At 36.3% G+C, this 22,759-nt stretch overlaps 1 protein-coding gene across 3 annotated transcripts in view; it reads right to left on the bottom strand.

The window, feature by feature from the left end:
- RELN (reelin) overlaps positions 1-22,759 on the bottom strand; it is a 547,755-nt gene that overhangs the window by 106,957 nt on the left and 418,039 nt on the right. For all 3 annotated transcript variants that reach the window (XM_089685528.1, XM_089685532.1, XM_089685541.1), the window contains exons 31-38: positions 19,083-19,159; positions 11,753-11,911; positions 11,309-11,497; positions 6,394-6,667; positions 5,226-5,366; positions 3,615-3,792; positions 3,321-3,405; positions 1,952-2,134 (exon numbers count right to left, since the gene is read on the bottom strand). In XM_089685528.1, coding sequence (XP_089541654.1) covers positions 1,952-2,134; positions 3,321-3,405; positions 3,615-3,792; positions 5,226-5,366; positions 6,394-6,667; positions 11,309-11,497; positions 11,753-11,911; positions 19,083-19,159 — 1,286 coding nt within the window. The remainder of the gene's footprint in view (positions 1-1,951; positions 2,135-3,320; positions 3,406-3,614; positions 3,793-5,225; positions 5,367-6,393; positions 6,668-11,308; positions 11,498-11,752; positions 11,912-19,082; positions 19,160-22,759) is intronic.

Raw genomic sequence — 22,759 nt, 5'->3', positions numbered from 1 at the left:
GGGGATGTCAGTGACCCCAAGTCAGTTCCCCCCCAGTGTCAAAATGTCCGCCGCTGTCCCGCAGTCCTGCCATAAGTCGCTGGTCGCCGCCATATGTCGCTGATTGCATCCAAAAGTCGCTGATCGGCGCCATTATTAGTATAAATAAAAATTAAAAATTGCAGTATCTTTCCCGCCATTTGTAAACGCTATAACTTTCACGTAAACCAATTAATTTACACGTATTGGGATTTTTTTTAGCAAAGACATGTCGCAGAATGCATTTTGGCAGAAATTTATGACTAAATTTGATTTTTGCATTTTTTTTTTACTGGACATGTTTTATAGCAAAAAGTCCAAAATATTGTTTTTTTTTCCCTCAAAATTGTCAGCCTTTTTTTATAGCGCAAAAAATAAAAACCGCACAGGCGATCAAATACCACCAAAAGAAAGCTCAATTTGTGGGGAAAAAAAGGATGTAAATTTCATTTATGTACCGTATTGCATGACCGCGCAATTGTCCGTTAAACTAGCGCAGCGCTGTATAGCAGAAAAAAGGCGTAAATTGCAGTATTTATACCATAGTTTGTAGACGCTATAACTTCCACACAAAGCAATCAATATACACTTATTGGAATTTTTTTTACCAAAAACATGGAGCAGAATACATTTTGGCCTAAATTTATAACCAACTTTGAGTTTACTATATATTTTTTATAGCTGAAAGTAAAAAATATTGTTTTTCTTCAAAATTTTTGGCCTTTTTTGTTTATAGCGTGAAAAATAAAAAGCGCACAGGTGATCAAATTACACCGAAAGAAAGCTCTATTTGTGTGAAAAAAAGGACGTAAATTTCGTTTGGGTGCAGCATTGCATGACTGCGCAATTATCAGTTGAATTAGTGCAGCGCCGAGTAGCAAAAAGAGGCCTGGTCATTAAGGGGGGTAAATCCTCAGGTGCTCAAGTGGTTAAAGGTTAATTTCCCACATCTGTGGATTTTTAAATGGCAATTAGTGTCTGTGTATAAATAGTCAATGAGTTTGTTTGCTCTCACGTGGATGCACTGAGCAGGCTAGATAGTGAGCCATGGGGAGCAGAAAAGAACTGTGAAAAGACCTGCATAACAAGGTAATGGAACTTTATAAAAATGGAAAAAGATATAAAAAGATATCCAATAGGGGATATAATTAGGCTATTGTGATATATATATATATATATGCCATCTGTCCACTGTACGATTTTGCCTATTTGGTGCAATGGTAAACAATATAACACTGATGCTAGTAAACTGATATGTGATTGGAGGGTAGCTGTTTGGTTTCAAATTAGTTTTTTCCTTTTTTTTTTCTTTCTGTTTGTGTTCTTTCTTTTGCTTCCTATGTAGCAACCTCAAACTGACAAATCCAAAAACCAAAAATATGAAAATGCTATATGTATTTATGTTGCCATTTACTGTTTTATTTATGGAATGGCTTTGCTGATATCACTTGTCTGGTAACTTAGTTGAGCGATACTGTGCACTGTCATGTTATGACTGGATAATACTTGTGGAAATACATTTTTTTTTCTAAAATTCCTGGATTGCATACTATGTTTCAAGAACTGCTATGCTGTGTACTGTATATTTGTGTATATGGCAATAAAACCTCTTAAAAAAAAGATATCCAAAGCCTTGTACATGTCAGTCAGTACTGTTCAATCACTTATTAAGAATTGGACTATTTGGAGATCTCTTGATACCAAGCCAAGGTCAGGTAAACCAAGAAAGGTTGCAGCCACAACTGCCAGAAGAATTGTTAGGGATACAATGAAAAACCCACAAGCAACTTCAGGAGAAATACAGGCTGCTCTGGAAAACAATGACAATGTGGTTGTTTTTAAAGAGCAAAATACGACAATACATGAACAAAAAGAACACTTTTTGTTCAAGTATCGTAAGAACACTTTTGGTACACTGAAATAAATACTATACCATTGTGGTAAGGCTGCCAGAGCCTAAACCTAGTGGCATTGGTTTGAGCTGCTGCTGGTAGGGGTACATTCACAAACAAGATATCAGTAGTTTGAGTAAAATAAAATTCATCCATGAGATGCCAGGTGATGCCTCCTGTGACTGAGAACTGAAGAAGAATGGAGTGTGATCTCTCTGGAACGCCTAAAATAAAAAGTACAAATAGAAAAGACCATAAAAGTATTATAAAAAATGACAAATGGGTTTATACATTTGCTAATTATCACAAAATATTTTTACAATGCTTAATATGGAAATACAGTCAAATCTTTTTTTTATTTAGTTTTGGGTAGCATGGGGAAGGGTAAAAACCTTTGCAAATTTTTTTTGCTCTCTACAGATTGAGAAACTGTGACCCTGTAGGGAGATTTCAGTTTCTTCCTGTGTGGTCACCAGGACTGGAAGAGAGGGTATATCTCAACTAAGGACAGCCTCCCCACTCTATTCAAATTGAAATAAAGTGTTTTGGCCAGAGACTGACAATACAAAAGACAACATCATAAGTATTCAAACAATTTGAAGATGCCTAGTTCAACATATATTTGACGTATCATGTAAAAACAGGTCAATTCAATCACCACGTGTTTTTGTAGATTAATATATATCTTTTTCTTTAAATACATCAAGAAAAATTACTTGCATCTACTTTCAGAACACATTAGGATGGAATGAATTTTCTGTGGACAGCAAACATATGGAATGAGGTCTCAAAAGACACAATGCCAAATTCAGTCATAATCAGAAAGTTCACTGGATACAGGTCCTTGGTTCAGGATATATCACATATATTGTGATTGTGACCAAAACTGACATCTGGGTCTTCAGGGATCAAATGCTGTATATACTTGAAGATCTCTGGGCATGCTCCAGGCTGAACTATGCTCCAGTCTGGCCACACACAAATGGCTCCCTTTGATGCTTAAAATTTTTATGTAAAATTGGAATATAGAAAAATGCTAATGAATAAATGTGACTTATTTTGCTATAAACTGCCTCTGTATTTTAGTAAGACAGATTGCCTATGTTTGAAAATGCTAAAATGGAAACCAATAGCTTTACTTTAAATCGAGATACATTAACCTGTCATTGATAGCCACCCCTTTCAACAAATGATCTACTCCCTCTATGATCCATGGTATCCTGGACAGCTTGGGGTTTACTTATTAGCATACACATGTCAAAATGAATGAAATGGTTGCCATCTATGAGACTCCAGTGAGAAGTACAGATGTTTGCCTTTGCTCAGGTTTTACAGATCAGTCATATTACAGTTTTAGAAAAAAAATATATCCAATTATATTTCATTACTACTTTATTCTATAAAACCTACCTTTGGTAATGAATTTAAATGAAAACTGGATGTATAATGTATGCGTACAGTCAAGATCTCTTGAAACAAGCATTCTGAATCCTTCCTGAAAATAAATAACATTAATTTCCAAAATGATACATTGACACTGGAAACCTAACATGACTACATTGTATATTTATAAAAATATGATCAGAAAGTCCATTTAACATAAAAGCTCATTTAGTTTGTCTAGTCTTAGCTATAAAATAATGTATATATTAATAAAATGAAACAAACACCAAGTCAATCAATGACATTAAAGTAGGTGCTTACCCCTTTAAAGTTAAGTGCTGTTCCAGATTTAATTGTTTCTCCATTTAGGTTTCCCCGCTCTGCCCCATACATCTCGGGCCACAGGTCAGGATGCAGATTATTATTGAAGTCATCTTTCAGAATGGAAGGTAAAGGTGCAATCGGGACACAGTATGCGCCGCCAAAACCTCTGTCACACCTGGAGTATAGGAAACACTAATATTAGTAGCTGCACTACTAAAAGAAGACTATAGTCTTTTCCAGAACGTCTTCTAGGTGCTGTGCAGGCACAGTAAAGGACCTGGAATTCTCTATGACCTGTTGACTTCAGCACCGCTGAAGAGGTCGTAGGTGTGCAATGCTTCCCTCTTAATATGTTATTATGCTACTATATTTGCATAAGAGACATCACTGTTCAGAACAGCGTGGCTCCTCCCAGTCCCACTCTGTGTTCTCCTCTTTAATTTGTTGACAGCTCAATTTTGTAAAAATGGTAACAGGTGGCTAAAAAAAGAGCAGGAGAAGACGATTAGAGTGGAGATTGACCCAAAGTCTGTTCCCCCAGGGATATTCACCCTCTCTATTTGTCTTGTTCACCATTGTCATTGAAAGTCATAAAATGAAAAAAATAAAGTTTTGCCATTAGTTATACATTAAAGACTTATTTTGGAACAGGAGCTCCAGTGGAAATGTACTTTGGAAGCTCAATCCTAATTATCATTAGGACTAACTATTCATACCAGAAACAATGGGAGAGTATGAGTAGCTTGAGATTTCTAAGTCCCTATGAACACTGTAACTTAGTTGATAAGAAGATTTCAGTAGAAAACAACAAAGCTAGCATTGCATAAGTGACATATATATAACACACACACACATATATATATATATATATATATATATATATATATAATTATTAGCTGAAAATCTTTTACTTATTACCTTTAGTTAATCTTTTGCAGCTTTAGAAACAATTTGATTACTGTAAGTCCTACAAGTTCAAATAATCCACTTCTCCAAATCTCAAAATGTTGCAATGCAAGAATTCCAGGCTGATATGAATGACATAAAATAATGCAGCTCTCTATTCATTAACACTTTTTAAACATATTTTTTTAAAGGCCAGTGCTAGTGTAAGCACCTGGATATAACATTAGTATCAGCCCCCTGTAATTGCCAATACAGAAGCACTGAAATTGGGAGGGGTAACAGTCGGAGCCAATCACGCATGCTGCATGCAAATATTCTGACAAGTATCAAGCTGGCTGGAGAAATAACCTAATTGGTCTTCTATTACTCCCTCACTGACAACAGGCTGGGGGGTGGAGGAATTAAACCAATATATTTGTCACTGTAACAGAAAAAGTGGTGTCATCCTCCCAGCTGTGCACATGGCAGGTAAACAACTCCCATATATGTAATGTGAGTTTTGGCTGTAGCGTAGCTTTAAGCAATATTTTGAGACTTCTGTATGAGGTTGTTGTGCTTTGATGCTATGAATAATTTTATAAAAATGCTGCACCATTAGTAGCAGCCCTTATAATCATATTATAAATACATTTGTCCAATTGTATCCTGTCTTAAATGTAATCTGTTTATGTACATCTATAGCATAAACGTTTTAATACTTACACACAGTGCCCTGAATCACACACACCATGTCCTGAACACATCCAAGGGCATCCAGAAGAAAGAATAATGTTATCAATGGCCCATGCATCAGTACCCGGTCCATAGCTACTCTGTATCCATCTGAAGCGAGTCCTTGGAGAGCTATGATAAAATCCAAGCACATCCATTTTACAGTGCACAATTATATTGCAGTTTATAATCAATACTGCATGAGTGACTGGTCAATAATTTATTTGCTTTTGGTACATATTTAATACGTAGACATTAAGCTAAGGGTTGTCCAGCAGAAACAAAGTACATAAGCCAAATTAATTTAACTCCACAGTTCTTGATCTCACATGTACAGTATTTAGCAATGACTGCTTTCATAAGTCTGAAAAAGCACACTGAAATACAAGTGTATTATTCAATCTAGTTTAAGTATCATTTTCAATATCCACTGAAAGATGTAAAACATTTGAACAGCAAATTACTAACAAAAAACAAGAAAATTTTATAGTAGACAAGTTTATCTGAGACATATGGATTTATTTACTAAAACTGCAGCGTGCAAAATTTAGTGCAACGAATCAGCTTCCAGGTTTTCTTGCCAAAGCTTAATTGAACAAGCTGAGATTAGAAGCTGATTGGCTGCCATGTACAAGTGCACCAAATTCTGAGTGCACCAGTTTCCCCCATTATTACTGTATATTGATACATATATATCTTAACTAAAAAATGTTAAAGTGTAATAGAAATGTGGCCAATTAACTAAAAAAATAATGTACAATTTTAACATGAGTGTTCACCAGTGCATTATGTCCACATCAAACTAAGCGAGAATATAATTTGTATGACTTTCACATTACATTTGTTTACTCTTCCATTTTTTTTTGTATTAAAAAGAAAGCTTTTTCCATAGGATTGGTGAAAAATATTTGTTGATGCATAGACCTGCATCATGGGAAGGTGCAATAAAGCACAATTATCATGTAGTACTAGAGTGCAGGAAGCAGAACTTGCACATGTAATATGCAAATATGACTGCTCCCATATACATATAGAAATTTAAATAATACACAGAAATGTTGTTTTAGCAAATTGATGTCTTGTGTGTTTCTTTTAAAAGCACTAAAAAGACTATATTCAACAGTCTGTCTAATGAGTTATAAAGCATCCGCACACTTACATTGTTGATGGTGGAAGATATACAGTAATTCTCTTCCAGTTCTGGAACCTCTCAGATGAGTAAACAGAGCTCTCTGTATAATGCAAACAGCCAATGCTGGGTGGCACACACTCCTCAGTAACCTGGTGCCAATCTCTTCCATTATTTAGTGAGTATTGCAACTGAACTGTGTGAGAATCACTAAATGGCTTACTACAGCCCATGCTCAATTCAAACTGTAGAGAACTGGATGGCATCACATGGAAATCCCATGTCTCTGCATATCGAGACTTTCCTGCAGTACAAATCAAACAATGCATTAGAAATCATCCCATAATGTTCCTGTAGCTGAGTCATATTTCAATGGGATCTGTACAAAACAGCAATTTGTCTACTCTGCTCCAAACTAAGTACAAAGAAAATAATGAAATTGAAAAAATTAAAAGGTAACAAAAGCTATTTTTTACATGAGCTACAGTGGTACACTTGTACACAGGGCCAGATTTAAACTTCCTGCCTTAATATCCCCCTAACAAGCTACCTGCTGCTATGATGGATTGGCTGAAAAAGATATTTGCCAACTTTGCAATAGTGCATGAAAAGAAAACCACTGCAATGTTCTGGTAGCAATTTGGTTCTAGGGTGTGTGGGTGCACTGTACATAAAAGTACACAGCTAAATATTCCACCAACAAAAGCACACAAACTGTGCAGGGAAAGCAAAAGTCTGGAGCCTTGTATTATACACAGTGGGGTTGATATATTAAAACTGAAGAGTGCAAAATCTGGTGCAGCTCTGCATAGAAACCAATCACCTTCCAGGTTTTTTTTTGTCAAAGCTTAATTGAACAAGCTGAAGTTAGAAGCTAATTGGCTACCATGTACAGCTGCACCAAATTTTGCACTCGCCAGTTTTAGTAAATCAACCCTAGTGTGTTACTGACAGCAACAAGATTTGTATGCGACTGTATGCTACCTTACAGCTCTTTTGCACTAGACCATGGCCTATGTACTGTATATTATAGAACTGGTATAAAAGGGTAAAGGATATAAACACCCATATACCACAAACAACAATGCTGTATTCATATTCTTTACTTCATACGTAATGAAAAATACAAATGCAGAATTATATGTAAATACAATAAATATTGCATACAAAAACATTATTGGGTTCTCCCACACAATTGCGCATCTATATAAATACTGTGTAACTCTCCGACTCAGACATCACCATCACCTCCATGCACATATTGTATAACAAAGCAATCATACATTCTCCAAATGTAATGATATAACATGCTGTATCAACTGCTTCCCCGCCGCTCTATAGCAGAACTACTGCTAGAGGGCAGCAGGGCTGCATAAAATCACATATATATATGTGATTTAGCATTTTCGGGTATGGGGCGCACGCACACGCCACCCTACCCGTGCCGCCATTGGCGGCTACAGTTGTTGATCACCGGGTCCCGGCCGGAGATTCCCCGCCAACACCCGCCGATCGCCAAGGAACAGTGACAGGGGAGAGGTCTGTGTGTAAACAACACACATCTTTCCCCTGTCAGCACAAACAGGCTGCTTTGTATTGCTCTGTACAGCAGAGCAATACAAAGCAGCTTGTCTACATAGTAAAACACACACAGCACATGTGTAAAAAACAACACAGAACACAGTTAACCCTTTGATCGCCCCAGATGTTTACCCCTTCTTGCTCAGTGTCATTAGTACAGTGTCAGTACTTTTTAGTAGCACTGATCACTGTATTAGTGTCATTAGGATGTCAGTGGCAGTTAGTTTCCCTCAAGTGTAAGCATGCCCGCCGTAGTCCCGTTATAAGTCGCTGATCGCCGCCATTACTAGTACAAAAAATAAGAAAATAAAAATCCCAGAATATATACCGCCATTTGTAGACGCTATAACTTTCACGTAAACCAATTCATTTACATGTATTAGGAATTTTTTTAGCAAAGACATGTAGCAGAATACATTTTGGCAAAAAGTCAAAAATATAGTTTTTATTCAAAATTTGCGGTATTTTTTTGTTTGTAGCGCAAAAAATAAAAACCGCAGAGGCGATCAAATACCACCAAAAGAAAGCTCTATTTGTGGGCAAAAAAGAACAAAAATTTAATTTGGTGCAGCGTTGCATGACCACACAATTGCCAGTTAAATTAATGCAGCGCTGTATAGCAAAAAAATGGCCTGGTCAGGAAGAGGGTAAATCCTCTGGAGGGTAAGTGGTTATTGAAATGGTCCTTTCAATAAATTGCAAGAAAACTCACAGGCTAGCTAGAAATGTCTAATCCAATAAAGTATAGGGAGAGGATATACCAATAAACTGTATACTATATAGCTCAAGAATGTTGCAAATACTGAAGTGAATAATTTACACAATGGTATCTGCACAAATTCAGTAGACCCTGAAGATTGATTGTTTTTTGTGTGTTTCATGTAATTAGTAAGTATAGCCCAGGTCAAGTAATTTACTGTGGTGCTTATAGAATAAATAGCGAATTGTGTATAATGGGTACCACAGCATCAACACATGTATGTCCCAAAAAGGTGTACTTATTTGCAAAACAAATATTTTGGATGGTGAATTCCTTGTATATACAATATATCAAATTAAGACTACTGCAGCTGAATGATCCACAAGTACAGGACATACCAGATCTTCCAACAAGGGAACAGGCAGCTTATGTTCTATAGAAATCCACATGCACACAGTTCAAGCATAGAATTCTGGAGTATCCACAAAGAAACATGGAAGATGCATTTTCCAGGGTCTATAGCCCATACATTATTCAAAGATAGCCTCTGGGCTCTCGGGTGTGATAGGTTCACAAATAGATTCTATGGCTAAAAGTAGTGTGTTTAAATTATAAATGTGGGAAAACAGCAGTCAAGTGGATAGATTGCATGTGCTTGACAATTCAAAGTTTGTATATGGTAAAGGTAAGTTATGCAGTCTCCATGCAAACTGTTGCCTGGGAAAATGTGGGATAAATCCCCTTTGGTTGTGTGTTAACAAAAATGTTTGGTCTCATCAGTTTACATGCACTTAGATATGAAGAAAGTTCCCGAAGATACCAGAGTTTCCATACAAGTAGCAGGTAAGTCATGAATTTACCTGCAAGTCAGACATGAGTGAAATGGAGGGTGGCAGAGGACCTGTATATAAATGGCACCGTTTCTTGCATTTTACACTTGGATGCTTTGCATATATGTGTGAAGGTGATGAAGATAATGAAGTCAGGGAGTTAGAAAGTTTACAATATTTATATAGTTGCACTATTGAATAAGAGGATCCGGTAATGTTGTTATGACATATTTATTGTATTTACATAAAATTCTGTATATTTCATAATATTTTATTATTATTATAATATTGTAGAATATGTTGTACAGCATATAAAAAAATATTTTATATATATCTACAAATATATATAAATGTGCCGCGCTCCACAATATACTTATAAACTCATATACAAGTGATGCAATAAATAATAAACGTGAAGAAATTAATTTACTTTAAACCAGTGCCACATATAGTGCTATTTCAAAAATAATACTAATCCAATACTTTAAACACTTCATAAATAGTCCTCTTTGTGCTTTCTATAACTTTTCAGTGACAAATAAGGTGTTTTTGTGCCACACTCCCCGTGCTCAATAGATAGGTGTGCGCTCACCTCCTTATTTAGCCAAACAAAGTGGCTAAAAACACTTTTTGTCCTATCAGGTTGTTGTACAGCATTGTGGTATTGGGTGCCTATATCCTTTAGGCTTTTGTACTAGTTCTATAGTTTGTGCAGTGGAAGACAAGTGCTGTGCTAGCACTTGTCTTCCATTTATTATAACCATGGGTATTGTGGTATGCTAGCAGATTTCTATCTAACTACCAGTTAGTGATATTTCACATTGCTTTAGGTATAGTTTGTGCAATGAACAGTCACAAATAAATTATATACCCAGGAGTATAATTCCAAAAGCCCCTTATTAATAATAAAACTTCTGATTGCCTTGCTGTGTATGGTCACTATTATAATGCATTAATACATGATATCATAGCACATACTGATCTGCAAAATAATTCTGATATACATTTACCTGTGACAAAGCAGGCATCCCAATGATGCTCTTTACTACCTCTTTACACTAAATTATCTGGGTGAGCATTAGGATGGACATGTGAGTCAACATGAAGCAAAGAAATAAAAAAGTAAAATCTTTATAGAGTAGAACAGAGAGATATGTGCAGAAAGCAATAACACATACTGTAGAAGCCAATGAAATCATCACCTTACATTAGTCTGACTACATAATACTTATTGGCAGCTGCCGTCGCCTGCACATTGTTGCTCCCTAATGGCGAAATAATTGTATCTTGGCTTTAAAAATGTTTCGGTTTGAGTTTTGCACAAGCATCAAACCATGATATCTTTTGCATATTTATATGAATATTTTTAGTAATGTATGATAAAAGTAGTGATAGACAGTTGCTGTAACACGTACTGGGGTTAAATTACAGCACACACAAACATTTTAGATGTTCAAAACCTAGGAGGTGAAACAGCTAAAAATATTAAATATGCATACAGTGTGTGAATTATTTCACCTGCCAAAACCTGTAGTTTTGCTCAGCTAGTCCTGTGATTCACACATCCTAAATTTCCTCCTGTCTCTCTATTACTATACAAAAGAAATTCAATCTTTAATGAATACATTACCCGATTAAGGGGTGTTTTTACATTTTTATAGCTGTTAGAAAGGGTCCATAAAAATGGATACAAAATTCTTCTCAAATAAGTATATGCAATGGCATTTTGGGGTGATGTATAGGCATAAATTAAAGTAATTCATCATGTATGAAGCTGTTGATGAAGCAAGAGAGTTTATTCATTTACTTATACAAACCATATTTTAAGACATACCTATGTTCTCAGAAAAAACAAGGGCAGTATCCATAGACAAACAGTCAATGTCTACTTGGCCTCCTTGGATTCGGTACCAGTTTGCTTGCAAATCTACAGAGCCATCGAACCTGTCCTGGAACCCAGTTCGGGAACTGTCATTCATTCCAATGAGGATATCATCTAGTGCCCACTGGCCTGATTGTCTCCCTGGAATAATTATGATAGTTAACAAAGGAACATAGTCACAATACAAAACAAATACACATATAATGTACAGTGTCATAGCTGGAAGTTTCACTGTGTTATACCTAAAGGAAAAAGTACACAATGCACTATTTTTTTACTTGCATACTCTACGTTGGAATTGTTGATGTTGGGGCACAAAGAAATGACTGACGATTGCCTAAGATGGCGACATAGGAGAACAACCCTTTCCAGTTAAAACCCTCTCACAGGACCCACCATGCTGTGGCTGCCACCATCGGAATGCCGTTGTAGAAGTCTTTGCATCTCGTGGTAATTCTATGGAGATTATTTGTGGCTCCAGATAAGATAGAAAATCCAGCTCACGCAATAGATTCCAGCTAATGCCATTGTCATTTGTATATTGAACAACAATACCTTAAAAACAGCAAAACACATTAAAATTTACACATATGAGACTACTTTCATATATAGGAAAGATGTTTCTTTATCCTGGTTTACAAAATGAATGTGGTATAGAACCAAATCTCATATCAACATGTTAAAAATGTCAAAAACATAATTTCATATTTATTAGTTTTAGATTAAAAAGAAAACCTATTATGGGAAATAAGAACTATTCTTTGGTAGACTTTTTGAAGGAGACACTTGTGAAAGTTTGTAAATGATATACAATACACACTACAACTATTATTGTGTATTGCTTTCTTTTGATTAATTAACAAAGTTAAATGCAATATACAACCAATCAATGTTATCTTCTTACATTTGTATGATGATTGTATCACATATACACATTTGTAGTATCTCTCTTTAGTGGATATCAGTATACCAGGGTATAATACATATCAGTTTGCTGCAAATAGAGCAAAACACTAAGTGACCAACAATGAGAGCAACCTATTAGAATCCACCTTTTGCTGTTTTGACTTAAGTAAAATTAATGCTGATTGGTTGCATATTAGTTACTTTAGGCCATAAGGAAAGCCACAGGAGAAGCAGCCACTTGCCTATGCTCTAAAGACAAAGCAGATGATTTTCTAAAAGCAAATAGATTGTTCATTTTGCTATGGAAGTTGCAAGATAATTTTGAATGAGTGAATGAGTTGAAGCTCTGTTAACTTCCATCATCTAATCATTTGTAATCAAAAATGCTGTTTTTTTTTAAATTTTGCACATAACTGGGTATTTTGCAAAACAAAATTCCACCAAATTCACTAACCTTTGGGTAAAATTCTTTTGCAAAGTGAACAGCCTATTTACTTTTAGTAAATAAACCCAATTATTAGATGTCTTTGCACTCAATGTTCTTAAGAAGACATCTACCCCAATGTCTTTTATTACAATAATACTGCCTGAAACAAGAAAGCTTTTAACAATGATGCATACAGCTAAAACATCTTTTAAAGTAAAAATGACTGTAATTTTTCTGTTCATAATTGTATAAAAATTGTATAAAAACTATGAAAGTTCTAGCAGGCTGCTTAACGTTATTCATTTTAAACTGATTACAAAAGTAGAAACGTATTTGTGTGCAGTTTATGTGTACAGGTATGGGAAATGTGTTGGTGACTGTAGTCTAACAAAGTGTGAGGCATCAGCCTAAAACTGTGAACACTCCTGCATTGTGTGAGGTCAGCTACTAAGTGAGACCCCATGCCCAGTTAATTTGTATTTTACACCATTCATGATAGCCTGCAGAGAAAAAAGAAACAGTACTTCTAGTGCATATCTTCTCTTCACACATGTAGACACTTGCTTTTCTCTTGTTATTATTTAAGTTATAAATCTTATTACACTTGAAGCATTCAACATAAAGAATACATTTTGAATGGGTTTCTTAGGGCTCTCCCTTATTAACTCTAACCAAAATATTATTCAGCAACCCCTTCCTCCTACTTTATCAAAGTTATAACAGCTAAGTAATTGTTCCCACACTTTACAAACTCACACTACCAGAGATCCCCAAAGTGCTTCAACAAGATCGGGGGCATTTGATCCCACTCCCCTTTCTCACAGCCTAACCCCAACATGGTTCTTGAGACTACAATCTTCAATTTTCTCTCTCCATGCACATACGTGAATGTACAGTCTGGTCCATAAATATTGGGACATGGACACAATTCTAACATTTTTGGCTCTATAAACCACCACAATGGATTTGAAATGAAACAAACAAGATGTGCTTTAACTGCAGACTGGCAGCTTTAATTTGAGGGTATTTATATCCAAATCAGGTGAATGGTGTAGGAATTACAACAGTTTGCATATGTGCCTCCCACTTGTTAAGGGACCAAAAGTAATGGGACAGAATAATAATCATAAATCAAACTTTCACTTTTTAATACTTGGTTGCAAATCCTTTGCAGTCGATTACAGCCTGAAGTCTGGAACGCATAGACATAACCAGACGCTGGGTTTCATCCCTGGTAATGCTCTGCCAGGCCTCTACTGCAACTGTCTTCAGTTCCTGCTTGTTCTTGGGGCATTTTCCCTTCAGTTTTTTCTTCAGCAAGTGAAATGCATGCTCAATCGGATTCAGGTCAGGTGATTGACTTGGCCATTGCATAACATTCCACTTCTTTCCCTTAGAAAACTCTTTGGTTGCTTTTGCAGTATGCTTTGGGTCATTGTCCATCTGCACTGTGAAGCGGCGTCCAATGAGTTCTGAAGCATTTGGCTTAATATGAGCAGATAATATTGCTCGAAACACTTCAGAATTCATCCTGCTGCTTTTGTCAGCAGTCACATCATCAATAAATACAAGAGACCCAGTTCCATTGGCAGCCATACATGCCCACGCCATGACACTACCACCACCATGCTTCACTGATGAGGTGGTATGCTTAGGATCATGAGCAGTTCCTTTCCTTCTCCATACTCTTCTCTTCCCATCACTCTGGTACAAGTTGATCTTGGTCTCATCTGTCCATAGGATGTTGTTCCAGAATTGTGAAGGCTTTTTTTAGATGTCGCTTGGCAAACTCTAATCTGGCCTTCCTGTTTTTGAGGCTCACCAATGGTTTACATCTTGTGGGGAACCCTCTGTATTCACTCTGGTGAAGTCTTCTCTTGATTGTTGACTTTGACATACATACACCTACCTCCTGGAGAGTGTTCTTTATCTGGCCAGCTGTTGTGAAGGGTGTTTTCTTCACCAGGGAAAGAATTCTTCGGTCATCCACCACAGTTGTTTTCCGTGGTCTTCCGGGTTTTTTGGTGTTGCTGAGCTCACCGGTGCGTTCCTTCTATTTAAGGATGTTCCAGTTGTTTTGCCCACGCCTAATGTTTTTGCTATCTCTCTGATGGGTTTGTTTTGTTTTTTCAGCCTAATGATGGCTTGCTTCACTAATAGTGACAGCTCTTTGGATCTCATCTTGAGAGTTGACAGCAACAGATTCCAAATGCAAATAGCACACTTGAAATGAACTCTGGACCTTTTATCTGCTCATTGTAATTGGGATAATGAGGGAATAACACACACCTGGCCATGGAACAGCTGAGAAGCCAATTGTCCCATTACTTTTGGTCCCTTAACAAGTGGGAGGCACATATTCAAACTGTTGTAATTCCTACACCGTTCACCTGATTTGGATGTAAATACCCTCAAATTAAAGCTGACAGGCTGCAGTTAAAGCACATCTTGTTTAATTTCAAATCCATTGTGGTGGTGTGTAGAGCCAAAAATGTTAGAATTGTGTCGATGTCCCAATATTTATGGACCTGACTATATCTAACCAAACGCACTGTTACCAGTGTGTTATATACCGATGACACATACGTATGGACATGAGCGGTGTTAATTTTTAAGTCAAATTTCGATTTAGTTTTAGTCACAGTCTTTTGACTAAAATGCCATTTTAATTTTAGTAATATTTTAGTCAACTGAATTGTTTTAGTTTTAGTCGACTAAAAACTCCCGTACATTTTAGTCGACTAAAATAATTTTAGTCAACTAAAATCTAATGGATTTAGTTAAATTGTAATGCATTATTTAAGCATTTCTCTAGAATTTGCAAACTCAGTATATACTCCTAAAGTAAAAAATATAATAAGATATTATTTATAGTATTAAGGTTTGAACATGAACTACAGACACAGATTTAACCGTTATGATAAATAACCAATGTTAATTTTGACCTTTAAATTTAGATTTACTTTTAGTCATAGGCTTTTGACTAAAATGCCTTTTTAGTTTTAGTCATATTTTCGTCATCTGAATTGTTTTAGTCGTATTTTAATCAACTAAAATAGTACTAATTTAGTTGATGAAAATATTTTCGTCAACAAAATTAACACTATAAGGCAATAAACAGTATTTAAAAAAAAATATTGAATGCGTTATGTGTTACACTGAGTGAAATCTGAATGGATCAGATAAACCTAGGAATGAAGTATGATTTTGCAAAGCATTAAATGGTATAACAAGCTGTTATAGCTTTGTAAGTGCTGGCAACCTATACAGTGGGTAAAATAAGTATTGAACACGTCACCATTTTTCTAGGTAAATATATTTCTAAAGGTGCTATTGGCATGAACTTTTCACCACATGTTGGTAACAACCCATGCAATCCATACATACAAAGAAACCAAAACAAATAAGTTCAGAAATTAAGTTATGTATAATAAAAGGAATGACACAGGGAAAAAGTATTGAACACGCTAAATGAAATTTTTTTAATACTTCGTACAAAATCCTTTGTTTGTAATGACAACTTCAAGACACCTCCTGTATGGAGAAACTAGCCCCATGCATTGCTCAGGTGTGATTTTGGCCCATTCTTTCACACAAACTGTTTTCAAATCAGGTTTTGTGGGCCTCTTCTATGAATTCTGATCCTTAGTTCTTTCCATACATTTTCTATTGGATTCAAGTTAGGTGAAGCTGTAATTACCAACAAAGGATTTTGTACAAAGTATTAAATACATTTTAGTTAGCATGAAAAATACTTTTTCCCTGCATCATTCAGCTTTACTGCAGATAACTTAAATTCTGAACATATTATTTTGGTTTCTTTATATGTATGGATTGCATGGGTTGTCACCGACATGTGCTGAAAATTTCATGTCAATACCACCTTTAGAAATATATTTGCCTAGAAAAATGGTGATGTGTTCAATATTTATTTTACCCGGTGTATATTACAGACATAGTATATATAATGGCAACAATTTACACAGAATTTTACATTTACATACAGTGGGGAAAAAAATTATTTGATTACCTGTAGATTTTGTAAGTCACTTACAAAGAAATGAAGGGTATATAATTTTATCATAGTTGTATTTTAAATGATAGAGACAGAATATCAACCAAAAACCAGAAACAACACATGATACAAATGTTATAAATTGAGTTGAAGTTCAGTGAGTAAAATAAGTATTTGATCCCCAAGCAAAATATGACTTAGTACTTGGTGGAGAAACCCTTGATGGCAAGCACAGAGGTAAGACGTTTCTTGTAGTTGGTTACCAGGTTTGCACACATCTCAGGAGGAATTTTGATCCACTCTTCTTTACAGATCTTCTGTAAATCCTTAAGGTTTCTTGGCTTTTGCTTGGCAACTCGAAGTTTCAGCTTCCTCCATAAATTTTCTATAGGATTAAGGTCTGGAGACTGGCTAGGCCACTCCATGACCTTAATGTTCTTCTTCTTGAGCCACTCCTTTGTTGCTTTGGGGGAAGAAGGTGCTCGTCCAAGATTTTACAATACATGGCGCTGTCCATTGGCCCTTAAATGCAGCAAAGTCGGCCTGTACCTTTAGCAGAGATACAGCTCCAAAGCATAATGTTTCCACCTCTGTGCATGACTGTAGGGATGGTGTTCTTAGGGTCATAATCAGCAATTTTCTTCCTCCAAACATGGTGAGTGGCGTTAATGCCAAAGAGCTCAATTTTGGTCTCCTCTGATCACAGCACTTTCTCCCAATCCTTCTCTGAATCATTCAGATGTTCATTGGCAAACTTCAGACGGGCCTGTACATGTGCCTTCTTGAGGAGGGGGACCTTGCAGGCACTGCAGGATTTCAATCTATGCCGGTGTATTGTGTAGCCAATGGTTTGTTTGGTGACTGTGGTCTCGAAAGCCTTGAGATCATTCACAATCTCCTCCCATGTAGTTCTGGGCTGATCCCTTACTTTTCTCATAATCATCCTTTCCCCATGAAGCAAAATCTTGCATTAAGCTTCAGACTTAGAGCGATTGATAGTTATTTTGTATTTCTTTGATTTGCAAATAATCACTCCAACAGTTGTCTCCTTCTCACCAAGCTTCTTGCTGATGGTCTTGTAGCCCATTCCAGCCTTGTGCAGGTCTACAATCTTGTCCCTGATGTCCTTTCACAGCTCTTTGGACTTGCCCATGGTGGTGCAGTTTGAATTGAAGAAAGAGATTCTGTGGGCAGGTATCTTTTATACACATAACGAGTTGTCATTAGGAGCACCTTCTTAAATTGAAAAGACTAATCTGTGTACCACATCAGCACATAGCCAGTCTGTGGGTGCCAGAAATATTGCTGGTTGGTAGGGTATCAAGTACTTATTTTACTCACTGATCTGCAACTCATAGTTATATAGTTAGTCTGGTTGAAAAAAGACAAAAGTCCATCCAGTTCAACCATTAATAAAAAAAATTAAAAAAAGTTATAATCCTATACCCACAGTTGATCCAGAGGAAGGCAAAAAAACCCCAGCAAAGCACGATCCAATTTGCTCCTGCAGGGAAAAAAATTCCTTCTTGATCTACTGAGAGGCGATCAGATATTTCCTGGATCAACTTTAGCTATAAATGTTAGTAACCAGTTATATTCTGTGTAACTCAATTTATAACATTTGTATCATGTGCTTTTTTCTGGATTTTTGGTTGATATTCTGCCTCTATCATTTAAAGTACACCTATGATAAAAATTATGCACCCTTCATTTCTTTGTAAGTGAACAAACCTACAAATCTGCAGGGGATCAAATAATTATTTTTTGACTGTAAGTCCCTACCCTCAAGATGCTTAGAATCTAAGGTCCCTATCTTACATGAATATATACACACAAATACTGGACCCATTTGGACAGGAGCCAATTAACCTGCCAGCATGTCTCTGGAGCATGGGAAAAAGTACCCAGAGTACCCAGAAGAAACTCATGCAAGCACAGAGAGAACATGCACTTAGTGTCCTGAGCAGGACTCCAACCAGGAACATCAGTGCCACAAGACAGAAGTGCAAACCACATATAACGTTTTTCAACCTTACTAACTATGTAACTGTGCTGCCAAACTTGCCACATGACAAAAATGTATTTGACAATGGTTTATTTAAAAAAAAAAAGACCATCTAAATGAAAAATGTCTAGTTTTTTAGTTTTGAGAAAGGAATACCTTTCCTAAGGCAACACTGTCTAACATTCACTAGGAAACATTGTGTTTTTATGAAAAAGCTAATGAAAATAAAGAGATTAAACAGTACAAACTCCCCCAAAAAAACAGAATATAGAATTTCAGGAAAATAAATACATTCAAAATATGTCAATACAGCATTTCTCGAAATTTGATGATAAAAATTCATCATTTTTTACAATTTTAAATTTACATTTACCTTCATTTCTTGCCTTTGGCTTGCTACAGGTCGAGCCACTGTTCTTACTTCCTATCTGTAGGTAAAACTGAACTAATCTGAGGAGAGGAAGAAGATTCAGTTAACTATTGAGATATTAGTAACAATGCAGCACAGCTCAGCCATGACTTATAATGAACTTATACTGAATGCCTAACAGTAAGAGTATTAAACCTTCACTATTTTTTAGCTTAGCTAATAGAACGCAATAAAATAAACATTCCCCAGTAATCTATGTGTTGAAATTCTTACCCCAGCACTTGCAGTTCACAGCTTCCAATGCTGCTGGTTCCTGCTCTCTCAGTGCTGCCTTCCTGAAATTCCAGCCTTCACAGGAACAGTGAGCCTCAAGCTTGGAGGAAGAAGGTGGAGGGTAAGAGGGAGGAGCAGGGGAGTGATTACCATCCTAGGCTTCTGGACTGTGTGTTTCTGTTGATGCACAAAGTGTAGGGAGACACAACTGTAGTCCCTCCATGCAACAGTGGCTCCATAGGACTTTGCACAGGAAAGCAGCCACTCTGATACAGGAAACCTGGGGCAGCAGTCATGGCACCAGTTTAACCAGGATCATAGTGTAAAATTAAATGTTGAAGATGCTGCGTACTCACTATGTGATTAGGTCGGCTACTGAAAGTGCTTAAAGAACATAGGTTTTAACAGCTTTGCTAAAAAGTGCAGTAAGAGAGCCTGTACCATGCCAGTAATCATGTTTCTGCAAACGCTGAATGTTTAGAATTTAAATAATACCTTTGATTGTTTAACATGAGTTAAACAATGAAAGATTGTTTGTTAAATTAAGTTATTAAGCACTTGGTCTCCGGAAGGTTTTACCCCCTTCATGACCAGGGCATTTTTTGCTATTTAGCACTGTTACTTTAACTGGCAATTGCTTGGTCATGCAACACTGTACCCAAATGACATTTATATATATTTTTTTTCACACAAATAGAGCTTGCTTTTGGTGGCATTTAAAGTGTTAATAAACCCAGGACCCTGCATTCACCATATCTGGTCTCCCACAGTACACACTACATAGAAATGCAATTATTTTAGTAAATATAAATTGCTAAATACCTTTTCTCATCAGCAGTTAGAGCAGTCTTGTGACTTCTATCAGTGTCCAGCAGAACACATGTTAAAGCTTGCAGGAGGAGTTTTCTTTCTGCTCTAGGAGGATACAAAACCCCTCACCTCTGTCTGGACAGTGCTGATTGGCCCAATGCTGATCACATGCATGCTCCCATGAAAAAAAAAAACCTCTCTAGCAATACACATTATGTGTGGCATAAGGCATATGTGTCTCCAGACATATTCCTTATTAGGAGATAAGAGGGAGACACTGGAAGAAGGGGAGGATCAGAGAAGTCAGAATCAAACAGCTTTTTTACACAATGCAGAGGATTAACCCCTTAGGTTCCACAGTGAGTATAACAAGCATAGTTGTGGGTTTAGCAACACTTTAATCACCACTGGGTTTTTTATTTTTTTGCTATACAAATGAAAAAATACCAAACATGTTTTTCTTAGTTTCTTTCTTAACTTTCTGTTATAAAACTTTTTCATACATTTAGGCCAAAATGTATACTGCTTTTATATATATATTTCTTTGGTAAAATAATTTAGTCTTTGTGAAATAAAAACTATGGTATATATATATTTGAAAATTGATCAGTCCTGATGTACTGACTGCCTATCTCATTTCTTGAGGCCCTAAAATGCCAGGACAGTACAAATACCCCAAAACAGGGTGGACAAAAATTGATGATTTTTAAAAAAATGTTTTAAAAAATTGGATTTTTTTTATTTTCATCAAATTTATTTTATGAAAATGCTTTTGGAGTAAAAATCTGTCTAAATATAGTTTTCTATTTAACATACATTAATAATTGATTTTATTCAGCATGAAATGGAGCTTAGATATGTAGCATAGGCTATATATTCTGAAATATTGACATTTTTGGTAAACTCATTCAATGAATCCAAGCTCAGATAATATGCACTGCATTGATGCATTCACACAATTTCACAGTAACCATGAGAAAAACATGAAATAAAAGAATTTGAGTAGTTCTCCAACTATGTATGATAAACCTATGAACCTAAAGTCAGTTCTGATATGGCTGTTTTACTAACCTGTGAGCTTATTATTCTAAAAAGGAAACCTTCCTTTGGTTTGCAAATATTAAAGATTCTAACTACCAGCAAGAATGAGTCAGATTCCTTATATTTAAAGAGCACCTGTCATTTTAGATCCATCATGGCAGCGCCTGTCAGCGGGCATCCACTCATCTGCTGCCGCCAAGTCCCTCACCTTGTGTCACTGCCGCATCACCAGCGGTCCCATTAAAGTGAATGGGACTGTTGGTGAGTCAACAGCAGGTCAGAGCAGGAGCCACTGCGGGACAGAGATGACAGTTGCTCTTCACAAATTGTGATTTAAATCGAGCCTTTTCACTAGTGATTTAAATTATAATTTAAATTGAGATTTAAATCAACGTGATTTAAATCAAATCCACTCTGTCCCCAAATGACCCCTTTTTGGAAAGTAGACAGTCCAAGGTACTTTGTAAGTTGTGATTTTTTTTTGTTACATTTTTTTCTAAAATTATGACATTAAATATTTTTTTCCTTTTTTTTTAGATACCGTCACCAGTGAAGTACAGCATCATCATATGACTAGTGTGGCAGTGATCAGGGATACTGACTGGTGACAACAAAAAAAAAAAATTCTATTTTTTTTCCCTGTTTTTCCATTTTTTTAAATTGTTTTCCATTTTTTCTCACATACTGTAATCAGGTAGTTTAGTGTCACCTTGGTGACACTGTACTACTCTTGGGAAGGGGGTGATCAGAATTTGTTTTTATTACACTGTGATTGCTTGTTACAGTGATGATCACTATAACAGCAATCACTGAACTGTCATGAATGGCTTGCTGTTTACTATTGTGATGCTGTGATTAGCCCACAGCTATCACATGGTACAGGTTGCTGTGATTGGCCCATGTACCATGTGATCACTGATGACCAATCAGAGATCACACACAGTAGTAAATAATAATGTCATGAATGGATTCCATTTACTATGTGAAATGTGATCACACAGTGATCACGTGGTATCTCGGCTGCTCACATCGGCCCAAGCACCACAATCCACTGTGTCTGGTGGATACAGCAGCTGCAGATCACACATCTGCGTGCCCCAGGGGAAGCGCTAGTGTGCAAGAGTACTCCAGCGTATTGGTACATTGCAGTGCTAGGGGGAGCCGCCCACCAGCAGTAAATTTACGGTTGACAGTCAGCAAGTGATTAAAGATGTAAACTTTCAGGACATTCTTTATGTCCATTCCTTAGGCATTATTTTATACTTGTATTATAATGTTATAATGCCTGAGGAAGGGACATAAAGAAGTTCTTTAAAGCTTGCATCTTTATATTTCAATATTTTTTTTAATTGAGAAACAGGCATATGATAGCATAAAACAGGATGGTAAAAAAAGGGGTCCACCTACATGGTGGGACGTTATATAGAATCACAATCACAACACTGATAGGCACGCAAAAAAATTTGACTAACAATGGCAATAAGGATACACACAGAGAGTGCCATTACCATCAAGACGTACAGGTTTCATCAATCAATAAACAGAGACTAAACTGT

Source organism: Staurois parvus, unplaced genomic scaffold (assembly GCF_062004578.1).
Source record: "Staurois parvus isolate SC_StPar_1 unplaced genomic scaffold, SC_StPar_1.0 ptg000019l, whole genome shotgun sequence".
In the NCBI taxonomy this organism is placed as follows: domain Eukaryota; kingdom Metazoa; phylum Chordata; class Amphibia; order Anura; family Ranidae; genus Staurois; species Staurois parvus.
Note: the sequence above shows the minus strand (reverse complement) of the source record. Positions and strands in the feature narration are given on the sequence as shown.